Source organism: Parasteatoda tepidariorum, chromosome 12 (assembly GCF_982258835.1).
Source record: "Parasteatoda tepidariorum strain Cologne lab strain chromosome 12, Ptep-v5.0, whole genome shotgun sequence".
NCBI classification, from domain to species: Eukaryota; Metazoa; Arthropoda; class Arachnida; order Araneae; family Theridiidae; genus Parasteatoda; species Parasteatoda tepidariorum.
This window is the reverse complement of record NC_141766.1, coordinates 15,598,256-15,615,099: the sequence shown is the minus strand read 5'-3', so window position 1 is coordinate 15,615,099 and position 16,844 is coordinate 15,598,256. Positions and strand designations below refer to the sequence as shown.

At 31.4% G+C, this 16,844-nt stretch overlaps 1 protein-coding gene across 2 annotated transcripts in view; it reads right to left on the bottom strand.

The window, feature by feature from the left end:
• The window catches only part of LOC107438120 (venom protease), a 47,167-nt gene that overhangs the window by 6,805 nt on the left and 23,518 nt on the right, over nt 1–16,844 (bottom strand). For both annotated transcript variants that reach the window (XM_087155889.1, XM_087155888.1), the window contains 4 exons: nt 11,381–11,445; nt 7,750–7,910; nt 4,086–4,395; nt 1,681–1,754 (listed from right to left, as the gene is read on the bottom strand). In XM_087155889.1, the coding sequence (XP_087012015.1) occupies nt 1,681–1,754; nt 4,086–4,395; nt 7,750–7,821 (456 nt within the window). In that variant the 5' untranslated portion in view covers nt 7,822–7,910; nt 11,381–11,445. The remainder of the gene's footprint in view (nt 1–1,680; nt 1,755–4,085; nt 4,396–7,749; nt 7,911–11,380; nt 11,446–16,844) is intronic.

Below are 16,844 nucleotides of genomic sequence, written 5' to 3'. Positions count from 1 at the left end.
AATCATGTTTAAGAAAGTAGACTTAGCTATTTTAGAAAATGGATGTAGTGTCAAAAATGTGATTGTTTAAACTTGATTATAATTTATTAAAAAAAAAATTTATGTATAAAGGATTGGAATCTTTTTAGAAGACAACACTTTATCTTGTTTGTTTTGAAAAAAAAATTTATACGGAATTTTGAGATATTCTAAAAGAGAGATATTCTATTCTGAGAAAAGGTATTCTGAAAACTTTTCAGATTTTTAAAAAAAAGATTTGGTAGGAACAATCACTGATATTCATAGATGTCATTGTATTAAATCATTCCATTGTCATCAAAACAAATAAATAAATAAATAAAAATAAATTAAATTTTAAAAAAATAGTTAAATGCCTGTTAAACTATCAAGATAACTTCCATCACCTGAATGCTTTTCGAAAAAAAGATTTTTGTGGTAGTTGTATAGTATGAGAAGCTTTCTATGTACAAATAGCCAGAAAATTGAACTAGTTTTGGAAAAAGAGAAGGTATTTATCAGTATTTGATGCTCTAAGGATTTACCGCAAATAGAAAATAACCGGATAGCAGTGTAAGTTACAGTTCTATTGCCTCTTCACTCTTCAAGATAGTTGAGTTGTTTAACTTAACGTGTATGCTATAAAATTCTATAGTAAATACAGTCGAAATAAATCTTCCAATTAATACAGAAATAGATTTTTTTTTAAAGATTTTACAGGCATTTGAATTGTTAATCTGCAACAGACATTGATTTGATAATAAACCGCAAAAGATAGGCGATAGTACGAAATCAAGGGAGTGTAATCAATCAAATACAAGTAAGTCGCAATTGATTTATGCTTTTTTAAAGAATCCAATAGGCAAAGTTATACGATTTTCATGCTCTCTACACTTTTACCCTCTCTGTTTCCACGTATTGGGTAATTTTACTTTTTCCCCATGCCAGTATTTTCCATTTTACTGAAACGTATTACCATGAGAAAAATGAAAGATCTGTCGAATCCCGTCGATTTCCGTAATCATGGTAATGGATTACGGGAAAATGTGGAGAGTGGGGATTTCACGTGATCTTGAGACTTCAATCACGTCGCTGTGATTTCAATTTGGAACGTTTTATTTCAATTTTTAAACCATATCAAATAACGAAGGAGGTTCGTTATATTTTCGAATAATGTTATCCAGGTGATCAGGAAATTTGGATACCAAGTATTTTTATCTTTAATTTATTTATTTAACCCGGAGTATTTAAACAACTGCACGAGATCAACTCTTGTAACTTGATTAGTGCGAATTAGGCAGGCAAATTACTACCCTTTAAATTTTTGTTTGGAATTTAACGGACTAAGAAAAGGATGGAATGCTTATATTGGGTGCAGATTTGTTGTTTGCACTTTGGGATTCTCTAGATAGCATTGTGCATGTTTTAAGTCAGACTTGCAGCTTTTTTGTTAAATATTGCAAAATTTTATTGCAGTATATTCAGGTATTATCAATGATAAGGTAAATTTCAGCATATTTGTGGGAAATTAGGCTCAAGGTAATAAATAAATCGCCTAGTCCCATGCGTGAATGTACTCGCGGAAAGTGCGGATATGGGGAAGCGGTCCTTTGCCGATCCTTCAGAAGGTTAAAGATATATTTCTGAGCCAAATTTATTTTTAAATCTCTTATAATTACCTACCATCCAAGGCCATTGTCCTGGATTAGCTTCATATCCTCCAACAATACGCCCATCTCTTCCAGAGCTTCCACAAGCTTTGAAAAAATTAATCAATCGTTATAATTTCTTTTTAGTTACATACTAAAACATATAAAGTTAAGATGAGAAAAGCAGTATTCAAATTTTATCATTTTTTTCAAAACCAAACTTTTTTTTACTTTTTATATTTCAAGAACAAAAGAAATACAATACGTTTTTATGCTTATGTAAGAAAATAAGTCTTGTTTTCTCTGGTAGATATATGAATCAGCGTTCAAAATTTATGTAGCCCAACATGCCTGGTACATGTACGATTTCTGTTATGCATTTGTTTTTACTCTCACATGCCCAGCCGTGCATGAATCAAAAATACCAATTAAGCGCGAGAGGAATAAGTCTTTAAACCAACCATTTGTTGGGTCAATTCCTTATGTCTGACCTTTTCTCTATTTGGATAATGTTGCATCTCCTTCCATTAAACTAATAATTTTTTTCTTTCAATAGATGGCGCAGTGTGCGCATCTTAGATGGGAGTAAAGGGTTTTTTTAATTTTTCCCTTCAGTGAATTTGTTGTCGTTCTATTAAGTTAGTAATAAAATGTATTAAAAATAGACTCGCACTGATTAACTCAAACCAACAGCATACGTAAAATCATCTCGTATCTCTACAGGAAATATTATATCGACATTTTTCTAATATTTCGAAACGTCTCACGTCTGACACTTGCTGGAGTATGATAATGTAAAAAGACATTGGGAAAAAATTTTTGTATTAGCCCCTCAACAACGAAATTTCCTTACAGCGAAATTCTTCCTATCAATTTTTAATCAGAAGTCAGAATAAAATTTAAAATATTCTCCATATAACGAAATAGTGCTTTCCTTATAACAAATGTTTGATCCTTATGTCAAATTTCGCCATTTTTGGAAGATTTATTAATGCTTCTCTTTTCTAATTCCATAATTTTTGAAAAAAAAAAAAAAACACTTAAAACTTCGAAATTTGATGCAACCGATTCATTCTCGTGTGCTTGCTTTAGGAACAACTTGCATTATAACATAATTTGAATCTCGCATTTATAAAGTGTATGAATTCATTTCTAATTAAAAGTCATGGTGATAAACTTTAGAACTTATCACATCGGCTAAAAATTTTATTACATTTAAATACCTGCAAAAAGGAAATCTGAGTCCTCTATAAACAAACTATCAATTTCTCAGTTGTTCACTATTAACATACGAAATAACGTTAACTAAATAACAATTTGGACGGGACAACTAAAAACGTTCACTACAACCTATTGTTCAATAGATCCCGGGTTCATTATAACTGGTCTGTTTCTTACTTTCTATGATTTTTCAACCCTTATTTTAAAGAATATAGAACGCCCCTACGTATAAACTTTGCACTGTATTTTTTCAATGTAGGAGGCTCATTATATAAATTTTTAGCTTTAACAAATTTTTTAGCCGGAAAAATTTTTTCTCCTTCGTTATTTCTATATACAGTCAAACCCCGTTATAGTGAACATGGTTTATAGTGAACTCCCAGATATAGTGAACAAAATGTTCGTTCCCGCATACACATATAATATTATTTTTTGTGGATATAGTGAACAAAAAGAAGTGCAAAATTGGATATAATGAACTTTTTTCTGTCTTTGACTGATTTTTTTTTTTTCATTTTTTAATAATTTTGAAATTTCTACATAAAATACATATACCGATTTTTAAAACCATCAATTGCGTGGAATGTAGCCATAAGCATTTTTTTCTTGTTTGCTTCTTCTGTCTCAGTTTTGCATCCCTAAATAAAGACCACCCCTAAATGTTTTGTACGCAAGACGAAGAGTAATAAAAAATATAAGCTAACACATTTTTTGTTACTGCATACAGTTTTTCAATCATTTTTGTGTTTCTTTTTATTGGTCATTTATTTAAATAATGTGTAATAAAGGGGAGCTGTTCGGAAAAATTGGTTAAAATTGTTTGCAGTACGGATATAGCGAACTCCCTGTTATAGTGAACTGAAATTTCGGTCCCTTGAAGGTTCACTATGGCGGGGTTTGACTATACGTATACCCTTTTTAGCATACAGCGATAACCTAATTAATATACATACTAAAATATAGTTTTGTTTACATTTTTTTTCTTTTTACTAGAAAGGGCTATTAAAATACTTGTACGATATTCAAGAAGTTCCTTGGGAAGGGGGGATCTTAATGGCCCAGTCTTATCCCCTAAAGAAAATTTATGCTGCAATGAATTTTGTGAAATAAGCTCATAAAGGAATCCATGTATCAGAAACCAAAAAAAAAATAAAAAACTTGATTCCACAACTTGCTTTATTTTTAGGTGAATAATATGAATGATGAAGCTAAACTTACTGAAAGCTGATGAATAAGTGAAATTTTGTATGGATGCTTCAGATGCCAAAGTATCTAAAGGAGTAGTGGTGGTTGTGGTAAAAACTTCGACATTCTTTACAGTCGTTGTTGAAGTTGTAATCGGTTTCTTTGTGGACTTCGAGTGGAATCTTTTTAAAGGTATTGCTGTTGATATAGTTGTTTTAAGAGTAGCTCGTTTTGTGGTTGGTGGTTTAGTAGAAGTTGTTGTGGTTACTTCTGTTGTGGATTCAGGAGTTTCTGTTGTCGTTTCCGGAGCTGTCGTAACATTTGCAATAGATGTGGTGGTGGACTTTGAAAAATAACACAAAACAAATTGAAAAATAACGCAAAACAAAAACAATTTGAATAAATATTGATATGCAATGAAAAATATTCTGAAATAACTTATAATTACACATGAATCATTTTTTATTGACTGAGGATACTGCCAGAAAAAAAAGTTCATCATAATTATTGAGTAGCTTTCACGAATTCCTTTTCATAAACTTCAATATGCAAGGAACTTTTTTTCCGACAATGTTCGTTAGTTTCAAAAGTTGCTTCTAAATACAAGGAAAAACTTTCAAAAAGTTTATATTCTTGTTGCCATTTTGTCTCCTATTACTAAATTAAACCTTTTAAGGAATTTTGCTTCCCGCAGTGAACTGATCGTAAAAACATGATTCTCAGTAGAACACCGAAGTCAAGCATCACTGGATGGGGTCAGTAAGTGGGTGGGTGACCACTTTGATCTGCCTACGTTGGGACCGAGGGTGCGCGGTATTAGTCCTCGTTAAACTGTTCTATCGAAAAGTGCTCGACTTCGCTCGCAGGTCACCGGGCTACCAGGGGAGCCATCCCCTCTGCATAGGATCGAAATTGCGATGGTATTGGATTCGGATCATCCTCAGGGATGCTTCCCAGACCGTCGTCGCCAATAGCCCATTGTACAGCTCTAGTGCGACGTAAAAAAGTACCTACCTTAAGAAAATTTATTATTAACTTTTTCCTGGTCAAAAATTTTTTCCAATATTCTTTTCAAAACATATGAAATCATATAAAAAAAATACAGAAAGTGCAGCTAATTATGGCAAAAGCCTCTGTATTTTTAAAACATATTTTGGTAGGTCTTACTTTTGCAGGTAACCTTTACACCTGTTTTAGAAAAGACATATGTTATGGAGAGGATAAAGAGAATAAGCCACTAGAATTGAGCAAAGCCTTTAGTGTTTAGTTTTCTCTTTAAATATTTGCCTCAAATTTTATTGTTATTCGAAGCCAGGAAAGTGGTTCTTGGAGAACAAGCACGTTTCAGAACCAGTATTTGTTTAGATTTTGAACAAAGTAAAGGCAAATATTCATGTGTTGGCTGTAATCTCGGTTAACTTCACAAGATCACAAAATGAGAAGCAAATAACAGTCTAATTTACCCCCTTATACAACTGAAACACGATATTTCAATTGCTATTCGATTGTAACCGGTTTTTGCAATTCAACTATTTTATTTAATAACCATCGTTGAACAGCCAACCAAATTTTCAGTTTGCGGCTACCAAAGTTCAAATCCCTTATCATTGAAAAGCAAACGCTTTATCCCCTAAGCCACCACGTCTCAATTCAACTATTTTATTTTATTACGAGGGTTGCTATTTATATTTCTGGCCTTGGCAACAGTAACTGATCGAACTGATGGGTATTCCGCCGTACAGCCCTGATTTGGCGCCCAATGACTTCTTCTTATTCCCACACATCAAAAATAAATTACGTGGACAACGATTTTCGACCCCCGAAGAAGCGGTTGATGCATTCAAAACGCATGTTTTGGAGTTACCTCAATCGGACTGGAAAAAGTGCTTTGAAAATTGGTTCAAACGCATGCAAAAGTGTATTGATCATCATGGAGAATATTTTGAAAAACAATAAAACCAATTTCGATCCTACATATTTGTTTTTTCATTATTAGGCCAGAAATATAAATAGCAACCTACCGTCCTTGAACAGCTGACCGAATTTTCAGTTTACGGCTACCAATGTACAACTCCGTATCCTTGTAATTTTTAACCCAATCCAGAAGACAAGGGAACTCCTGGTTCAAGTATTGGGAGAAATTTGCCTAAGTATTGGGAGGACTTTTTGATGGAAATACCCCGCATAATGGATATAAAATATCAGGTGCATCTGACAATTCTATGTAAGACCGATATCGGTTGTAAAGTGGCTGTAAAATATCGGGTGAATCTGAAAATTTTATATAGGGCCAATATATATAATAGGGCCAATAATAGGAAAAATAACTGCCTTTTGAATCCTTATTGAGTCAAGATTTATGAATATTGCCCAATGAGGTCCCAAGTTATTTTGCTGCTAGGATCGCTTTGGTAGCCAAACGATTTGCTAGCGAAGTACTTTATGGCAAAACAGTTTAAAAAGGACCGATAACGCGCACCATTGGTTCCTTCTGAGTTTGATCAAAATGGTCAACCATCTGCTAGGAATCGTGTCTTACGATGTGGAACAATTTATTTTATTAAGTAATAAACTACCAACATGAATTCAAGGCGACGACTGGTGAAAATTGAATCATAGTTTTGTATTTCCGACCTGAAATTATTTTCTATCTGTTAATAAGTGATTCGAAACATTTGCACCTCTTCGTTAAAAACTGGCATGACATTTAATGGTCACGGAGTATTTGAATACAAACATACTGACAAGTTTTTATTTTCCCTAATTTCTCTCCTGCAGAATGTCCGCCATTACCATTAAAAGACCGTAAAATGGGTTTACTTAGCGATTTTACTATGAAACATTCTCATTTTCTGGAGTTAATACTTTTATTTCGGATTTTTCTCCTTTTTTTATTTCCCCTAAAAAAAATTTAAAAAAAGACACAAAACTATTAAAATATATCTAATAAGAATTCTGTGTCTATTTTCAATGCCAAGAAGATTTGCTGTGTGCTAGATTAATGTTGAAGTCAATTTTATGGTCATAAATTAGGTGTCCCAGAGTTAACCAATGCAAGGTGGTAATACGGAAACAGTTTTTTTTTTTTTTTTTTTTGATTTCTCAACTGTTAGAAAAAACTTTAATTTACAACATTAAAAAAGAGTTGTGCAGAAATTGTAATATATGTAGAGCTCTACATTGCATTTAAAACGAAATATCAAAAAGAAGAAAAAATGCCACTTTACGGTTTTTGTGATTGGGGTCAGGTTGAAATTAACCATCGATCGTAACTTGACGAATAAGTTCGAAATGTTACAATTATGGCTATTTTTTTTCCTTCCACGGGAAAATTTACTTCAGTATGAGACTCAATGTTAGTAGAAGTTTGAATCTCGTTGATGGTCAATTGCTTGTCTAATGACATTTTTTTTGTAAATATTCTACTTACTATCATTAATAACTCATAAATTATTATACTTTTTTAAATATTTATTTTAATTATTAAATCATAACTGATATTTAAATTGCAGTAATGACTAATGCTAATGGCTGGTGAGCAGTGCAATTAGAAACAACACGTTTGATTGTACTGTTAATCTTCTGAGTTTCATATCGAAGCAAATTTCGCAATCTCCTTGTAATGTAATTAACTTCTTTTAATTGATGGATTTTTTTATCAAATCCTGCAAAATTGTTATCAATAATGGAAACTTACCGAAAACCCTGGGCAGCATATTCCTACTATAAAGAAATTTCTAAAGCAAACTGATCGTCGTAATTTGACCATATCGAATAATAAATATAGACATCTTGATATTTCTCCGCATTCTCCAGCAAGCCCATCAGGAGTTCGGCAGTAATTTACTGAAGATGAGACTGAAATCAAGAAAGAATTAATTTTTTAATTTTTTATAGTTTATTGGGATGAAAGAGTGAAGCATCTTCGAATCACAAAATATTTGAATTTTTTAAATAAAAAATATATAGCTGCTTTTTGAAATTCTTTCAACAAGAAAAATAAAATAAAGCCCCAAATTAAGTATCTTAAACTCGAAGTTAAGCTTCAGGCTTACACCGTGTGCTAATATAGACTTTTTAGCGGAAAGCACGTTATTTTGATCTTTAATATGAAGTAGTTGGTGCAATTGATGCAAGTAGCAAAATTTGCATAATCCGTGATTTTTCCTTTGCCACTCATAATTTCATTTCGGCTTTCCTGGGATGTTTGTTTATTTAGATCTAAGTCAACAAATGGTTGCTCAGATTCCTATGAACTATACAAGCATGATTTGCAGCATTTTGCGTGCTCTTTCCAAATCTCAAAGAGGAAAGCATTTCACGAGTGAAATAACTTACATTCCTGGCACAAAAAAACACTACATTCCTGGCTTTTTGGAAATCAAAAACGAATTTGATGAAAAGATATCAATGTAGGACTGCCACGTGACCTTTTTTCGAAGTTAATCATACTAAACATCATTTCTAATAAATGTTTTGTAAGTATTTTCCATATTTTTTCATTAGTATATACGTATAACCTTAGTATTACATAAATTCAATCATAATTCAACAAAGATTAAATTTCAAAATTTTGCTTTTACATGATTATTATTCATTCTTAAATTTCAATTTTCCTATAATCTTGTTATGATCAAATCTATAGTGAAAAAGAAAACTTTTATAAAATTTTTTTGTCTATTTTATCTCTATAATGTATGCAAATTTGAAATTAAATATAAAAAAATTTAAAAATTTTTAATCTCATTTGAATAAAAAAAAAACACGAAATGGTTAATGAGGCAATTAACATAGGTTAATCTGTAGAACTGAAGCACGAACATCTCGATTCCTTAGAGAAAAATTTAATTGTTTGGAATTCCATAAAAAGATCGAAATATAGAGGAGAGTAAGGATAGTGAAGACAAATAGAATATTTCTGTTATCCACTTCTTAAAATTTCTCTATTAATTTTAGAAAATTAGCAAAACTGTTTTGCACTTTAATATGTAGTTACAAGACGAAACTAGTTTGTTACGAAGCAAGTTAAAAAAACAAGATTTTTATGGTGTAAAAGAAACTTTTTAGTTGCTTCTTTAAACTATTTTTATTCATACTACTTTTAACAATATGAGATACTGTGTTATTACACTGAAGAGCCAAAAGACTGGTATACCTGCCTAATATCGTGTAGGGCCCCCGCGAGCACGCAGAAGTGCCGCAACACGACGTGGCATGGATTCGATCAATGTGTGAAGTAGTGCTAGAGATAATTGAGATCATGAATCCTGTAGGGCTGTCCATAAACCAGTGGGAGTGAAAGGGGGTGGGGATATCTTCTAAACATCACGTTGCAAGGCATCCCAAATATGTTCAATAATGTTCATGCCTGGGAGTGGATCCAAGAGCACTCTTCTGAATATAGACACTTCCGCTGGCCACCAAAATCCCCAGACATGAACATTATTGAACATATTTGGGATGCCTTGCAGCGTGATGTTCAGAAGATATCCCCACCCCCTTTCACTCCCACTGGTTTATGGACAGCCCTACAGGATTCATGATCTCAATTATCTCTAGCACTACTTCACACATTGATCGAATCCATGCCACGTCGTGTTGCGGCACTTCTACGTGCTCGCGGGGGCCCTAGACGATATTAGGCAGGTATACCAGTTTTTTTGGCTCTTCAGTGTACATGAATACGTTCAGTAGATGTTTTAACTGTCATTTTTATATACCTTTCCATAGTTAACGGATAATGATCTTAAAAAAAGAAAGGACTACATGTACTACTTAAAATACATACCACTTAAAATACATGGAAATCAAAATTAACCACCTCCCTCAGCAATTATTTTGAAGAAAAATGCAAAAAATCAACAGATTTTTTTACTTTATTAATAAATTCAAGAAACCAAAACATAATGTGAAATTTTTAAGTTGAAATTTGTTTTTTTTTTTATGTGTAAGAAACATTTAATTTAAAATCAGTTTACTATCCCGAGTTATCTTGAGCAAATGAAAAAAGTTTAGTCTTTGTAATAGTTTGTAACAACACACACAAAGTAATACTTTTCAAACGTCAGCAGAGGAATGCGCAATTCTTTTTTTAACCTTATTGCTATGTAAATTCAGCAACCATCGTATATTCAATTGCACAAAACACGTGTGCAGTCCCACAGTCCAACAGCAAAACTCCCAAATTAAACTTGGCAAACTTCCAATTACAGCAGATATTTTTTTTTTCCGCTTCCGACCGAGTAAAAACGTGATAAAACAAAATCTACTGGCTAATTCTGCTAAGCCCGAGTTTTCTCGGGATGGTAAATATTTGGTATATATACGTACCCGGGTTAACTCGGGATAATCAGGGAAGCAGTTAATATCACTTCCATTCCCCAGATCAATCACCATTTTATCTGGTTTCGAAAAGCACTGATATCCTATTAAATTTTTGAATAATTAATGTGCTTTTGAGAAGTATCACTATAGAAAATATGATGACAAGCTATCACTATTTATATAACTGCAAAAGCGGAATCGTTGTCACTTTGAAAAATCAGAAATCAAACCTTCTAATTTTTCATTACCCTCCATAACAAAGGGAAAACTCCCTTTGAGAATGGCGGTTTAAATACTGTATTTTCTTTTAACTTCTTAAAAGTAAAACTCTAAGACAGCGTGGTAATCAAATATATTTCCGAACACAGCTAAATAAGTTTATTAGTTTTTGCAGATGAATTCTGTCACCTAATTCTTTTCTGTTCGTTGAGTTACGGAAGAGGACAGTCTTAGATTCATATTCATGGATGACACCGTTTGATCTTGATCAACGATTTTCTTGAAAGTGAAAATATACAGCTCAGTGATTTTAATCGTCAGGTAAGCAAACAGCAGCCGTCATTGCTAACTAGAATTGAAAAGAGTTCATCGTAATTCTCGAGGATACAACTAGTTCACGCTCTCATAGTGCATATGGCGTTGATCAGCATACACGGCTACCTGAGGTACATCTTATTAAACTTCCAAATATCCTTTTCATTTTTTTTTCTTTTAATTATAAATTATTAGTTTGCACTATTTTCTTTCAAACTGTTTTTTCTTTCTTTTCTTATGGATCGTAAGTGAGTTAAACCCTTCTTTTGTATTATTTTTTCATGGTTCAGTCGTTTTATACTATCTTTTTCTAATCCTTTGAAAAATAATTCATGTTTAAATGATAGTAATAAACATTTTGTGCTCCTTTAATTGTGAACTAGTGTATACTAAATTTATTAATGCATGATCTATAAATTCGTGTCAACTTTTTAAAACAAAATATTATTTTAATGATATAAAGTACTTACGTTGTCTGTCTTCTACTAACTGTCCATGAGTCACAAGATATAGCGTAAAAAGTAAAATCGTAACTCTGAAAATTAACAAACTTTCAATTAGGATAAAATATAAATAAGTCAAATATTATAAGGACTGCTCCTAGATTTCTTTATTTCTTAGGTAACTTCAGAAAATTACAAAAAATCATATTTAAAGGGAGTTAAGTTTTACATTTAAATAAATAAAATTTAATTATTTTAACTTCTAATGCGGATAGAACTGTTCTCTTTTTTCTCACAGCCATGATAAACTTTCTATCATTTGTAAAAAAAATCGAAAATCCAATGAATTTTTGGAATAAATTTATTTTATTTAATCTGGAAAGTCTACTATTACATACAGTGCCAATATGAGAGACGGAATATTACTTATAAACAGGAGTTTGCTATCCGGAAACACTATATATATATATATATATATATATATATATATATATATATATATATATATATATATATATATATATATATATATATATATATATATATATATATATATATATATATATATATATATATATATACGAGGGTTGTAAATTAAATAGTGGCAACTTAACCTTGAAACTCACAAAAGGGCGCGCATGCCTAAATAGGGTATGGGAGCGGTGAGGTGGCGCTGTTGTCGATGTGTAGAGTGCAAAAAACAGTCGATTTGCTTAGAAGGGTAATTGTTGCGTGGCGTTAAAGTGAGGAGTTTCGTTTCCATCGCTCTAAAGCATGTTGTGAAAAGGCTTAATGACGAAAAAAGACGAGATGCTTGAATCCATCGTACTACTGTCCTATATGGCAAAGCATTTGCTCCAAAGGCTTCCACTAATCCTCGATAGCATTCTGTTGCATTTTTGCCACGGGCAACCTCGATTGTAAGCCACGACCGCTGATCACCTTTTGAAAACATGCTTTAGAGCGATGGAAACGAAACTCCTCACTTTAACGCCACACAACAACTACCCTTCTAAGCTAATCGACTTTTTTTTTGCACTCTACACATCGACAACAGCCCCACCTCACAGCTCCCATATCTAATTTGCGCATGCCCGTCCTTCTGTGAGTTTAAAGGTTAAGTTGCCACTATTTAATATACAACCCTCGTATATATATATATATATATATATATATATATATATATATATATATATATATATATATATATATATATATATATATATATATATGCTACCGTTAAAGTATATAATGCAGTTATTTCATAGAATACCTAGTTATTCCATGAAATAACTGATCGTGTCAGTCAAAGTGTAAAATAAACAATTTATCTAAAATGAAATAATTAGGTATTCGATAAATAAACTAATGATAGACAATTAAAATGAAAAAGAAGCAATTTATCTAATTCATGCAGCGTATAAATGGTATTTATGGAAACGTACCATAAAATCATTTGTTACAACTAGGATTACTAAAATGGCACTTGGAATTACAAAGAACATTATTTCTAAAACAAAAGCACTTTTTGTTGACACACTGGGTTTTACACGAGCATTTTTTACATTACTCGGAATTACAAAGAACACTGTATTTGTCGTGCGAGATACATGATATAGATTATTTTACACTTTTAAGGGCTGCAGATCGTTATTCTATGAAATAACTAGTTAAACCATGAAATACAAGTGAGTTTTACACTTTAACGGACACGATCAGTTATTTCATGGAATAACTAGGTATTCTATAAAATAACGGATTTCATACTTTAACGGTAACATATATATATATATATATATATATATATATATATATATATATATATATATATATATATATATATATATATATATATATATATATATATATATATATATATATATATATATATATATATATATATGCTTGTTTGCTTTCGTATGCCTGTTTAGGCAGAGGTGTGCGATTGTTCTTGTTTTCCAGTGGCGCCATCTATGGCCAAGAGTTCGACTTCTGCTACACCATACGTCACACTCGTTTATAGGGCGGACCTATTCATACATCCATTCATACATCCATTCATTCATCCACAGATCGTAATTTTGACCTGAGTCAGAGAACGATCGATCTCCAATCCAGTACCCCCAGAGGTATTGATTTGTTATGGGAACATGGAGGACTTTGCGACTCGACAGATTTAACGTGCATCAGTCACCATTTACTAAACGGGGAGTCTTCGGCCGGCGGGGCTCGAACCCACGAATTCTCGAATTAGCGTTGTACAAATTTTGATTTTTTTTTTCAAACCACTTTATCGTTTAGTGTACTGATCATTGTGCTTGTATTTGTTCTAGTGTATTTTCTGCATTTTTTGCTGTATCCATTTTCTTAAACACACATTTTGAGCAGTATTCTTTTTTAAGCATGCATTTCGAAAAGTGTCCAGAATAAATAGATCAATGTAATTCTTTTAAACAAAATTATCTACATTCTGCATTCACTACTTTTTTTAATTAATAGCTATTGCCTTAATGTTTTAACATAATTCGCAACAACATTTTAATATTTTACATAAATAACATGCATCCGAATAGTTTCTTTAGCTTCTTTTTTATACAAATTTTTTAATAGATTTCACTCTTCTAGAATTAGGGAGAATGACGTTATTCGTTAAATACTACTCAATGTTGTATTAAAAAAAGATAAAAAAAAACGTTTAGATTTAAAACATTTATTAACTTAAGTACTAAAAAATTATTAAAAATTTATTAACTTAAGCATTAAAAAATATATTGTTATTAAAAGGAAACGCATGTAAAGTAAAAATAAATGTTTGATATTAATTATTAATAAAATAATTTCTCAAAATATTGCCAATTGAAAATATTTTTCTATCTAAAAATTTCCCTTAGGGACGTTATTATTTATTCTGAAACCACTTAAAATATTAATAAACTTATTAGTAAAGAAAAAATATCTAAAAAAATAGTATTTAATAGTAAAAAATATTAATTTGTAAGCGTTGCACTTTTCTTATTTTAAAAGACCAGTGTCCAGCTCTTTATCATTAACTTAATCCAGTGTTTCCAAAAGTGTGATATGTGTACCCCCAGAGGTACGTAAGCAGGGGATACGAGTTCTTATGCGAAATATCTTGCACCAAACCAAAATTTCAGAAACATTTATTTAAGAACAAAACTAGCCATGAAAATTTACGATTACGTATTTTTCTATTGGTTATTTTTTGCAGAGTTTACAGTTAATAATTAGTGGTGTCAACAGCCAGTTGTGATTTTTTAACTTTTGTTGAATTTTTTTTATCACAGCAAAAACAATATCATCCTTTTCACTGATGCAAATAAACTTATTAACAAAACTTAGTACCAAAAGAGAAAAATAAACATATTCTTCAAAAAATACATTCATTTTTTTTATTAGTGGTACACAGCTTTACGAAAAATTTAGAAAGGGTACACAAAAGTCATAAGTTTAATCCATAGGTACCCAACTTTTTTGGGTCGCAGCCCACTTTAGAGGTCAAAAAACTTACAATGCTCCTTCACGAAGTTATATAAATTATAATAATAATAAATAAATAATTAATAAAAAAATTGCCCTATTTTAAGTTTTTTTTAATATTTTTGTAAGGACAATTTCATATAACTATGCTTTCAAATTATTGAAAGTATACCTAGTGAACAACATAGTGTTATTTAATGCTGATTTTGATGAAAAAAATTGTAAAATTTTTAAGTGTTCACATAAAAATAAATTAAATTTATCATTTTTAAGATTAAATTAAATATTCTTCTTCTTAAATACTCTGAAAAATATAAAATAAGTGAGGTGTTTATAAATGAAATCAGGTCAGTCAACAATACATCTCCTGCCTTTTATTCATACAGCTAACACTGAGGTTTCTGAGTTAATAATCAGCAATCCGAAGCTAATTATATTTTGATTGTATCCTTCTGAATTATTTCACAAAGCAGAAACTACATTAACTATACGAATAAATTGACCTAAAAATGTATTTAAAATTTCTTTTTAATATGAGTAAAAAAATTGCTTTCAAAAAAAGGAATGTTTATTTAAGTTAAAGAATGTATCACCCTTTCAGATAAAATTTGGGGAAGCACAAAAGCTTTAATTCAAGCAAGGATCAGCTGTTGACTTCTAACATCTTTTCAAAAAATGATTATTTTAAAAACGTGAGATTTAGAGAAATAGACGACATCACATTACGAACTTATGACGTTATAACTTATTTGGCGTGACCAGACGTGAATAAGGAAGATGAGCTGATGTGAAAAGAATTTTGTCGTTATTGAAATTATCCGTTTATGCCGAAGATTCCAACGTATGGCGAGCCGTAGTGGCTCAGGGGATATAGCGCTTGCCTCCCAATAAGGCGAACCGGGTTTGAATCGCGGACATGGCCGGTTGACTCGAATTCTGCACCCGACTTGCACCAACCACAGTGCTGACGTACTCAGTGGTAGACGGATCATGGGTTAGAGTCCTGTAGCCATCAGGCTAACCGTGGTAGGTTTTCATGGTTTTCCTCTCCATGTAACGCAAATACGGGTTATTTCTATCAAAAAGTCCTCCACGAAAGCAAATTTCTCCCAGTACTTGATCCAGGAGTCCACTTGTCTTCAGATTGGGTTCAAAATTACAAGGTACGGAGCTGAATATTGATATCCGTAAACTGAAATATCGGTCGGCTGTTCAAAGAAGGTTATAAAATAAAAAATAAAAACAATGTATGGACAGATAATTTATCATATTCTTGATGACAGACCTTCAGACCTTGATGACAGATATCGAGTTCCTTTAATCTAAATTTCACAGCGCGTCTGGTTTTCCCGATGCAGCCAAGATTGCTTTGGTAAGGTATGTGGTAAATAAGTCTACGATTACCTATACTGTCAGCTCATCTTGCTTCTCTTGAAACATGTTTCATTCATATGAATAGTGCAGATTCCCTAGTTAACGATGTGAATTCCTCACCAACCTTCTTACGGCTTGGAAATGCAACTTGCCATGATTTGCCACTTGTAAGTTTTTTTAAAACAATATTCTTCATAATTTATTTACAATATTTCATTATTTTTCCTCAAAATATGTTGAGTAGATGTATAAGAATTTAAAATATACATAAACGTTTATTGTATCTCTATTCATAGTATCATTTTGATATTTCAAAACTATAGTCACCTACACTAGAATTACCCTATAACTGCTGAAATAATTTGCTTGTAAATCAATAAGTTTCAATCTAAAAGTTCTTTCTCTAATTTTTTAAATATTAATTTAATTTTTAAGCTAATTTCTTAAGCCTAATTTTCAATTACTTTTTTTAAATATGAGAGCTGTATCTAAATCAAAAAAGTTTTTATACTTTCATGTAACATTTGTTTCTTAGTCATAAAATCTTATTAAAAATTTTTTCATTAAGCATTTAAAAGTACTGCTAAGATCTAAAATTGTAGTGAATATTTTTAAAGAA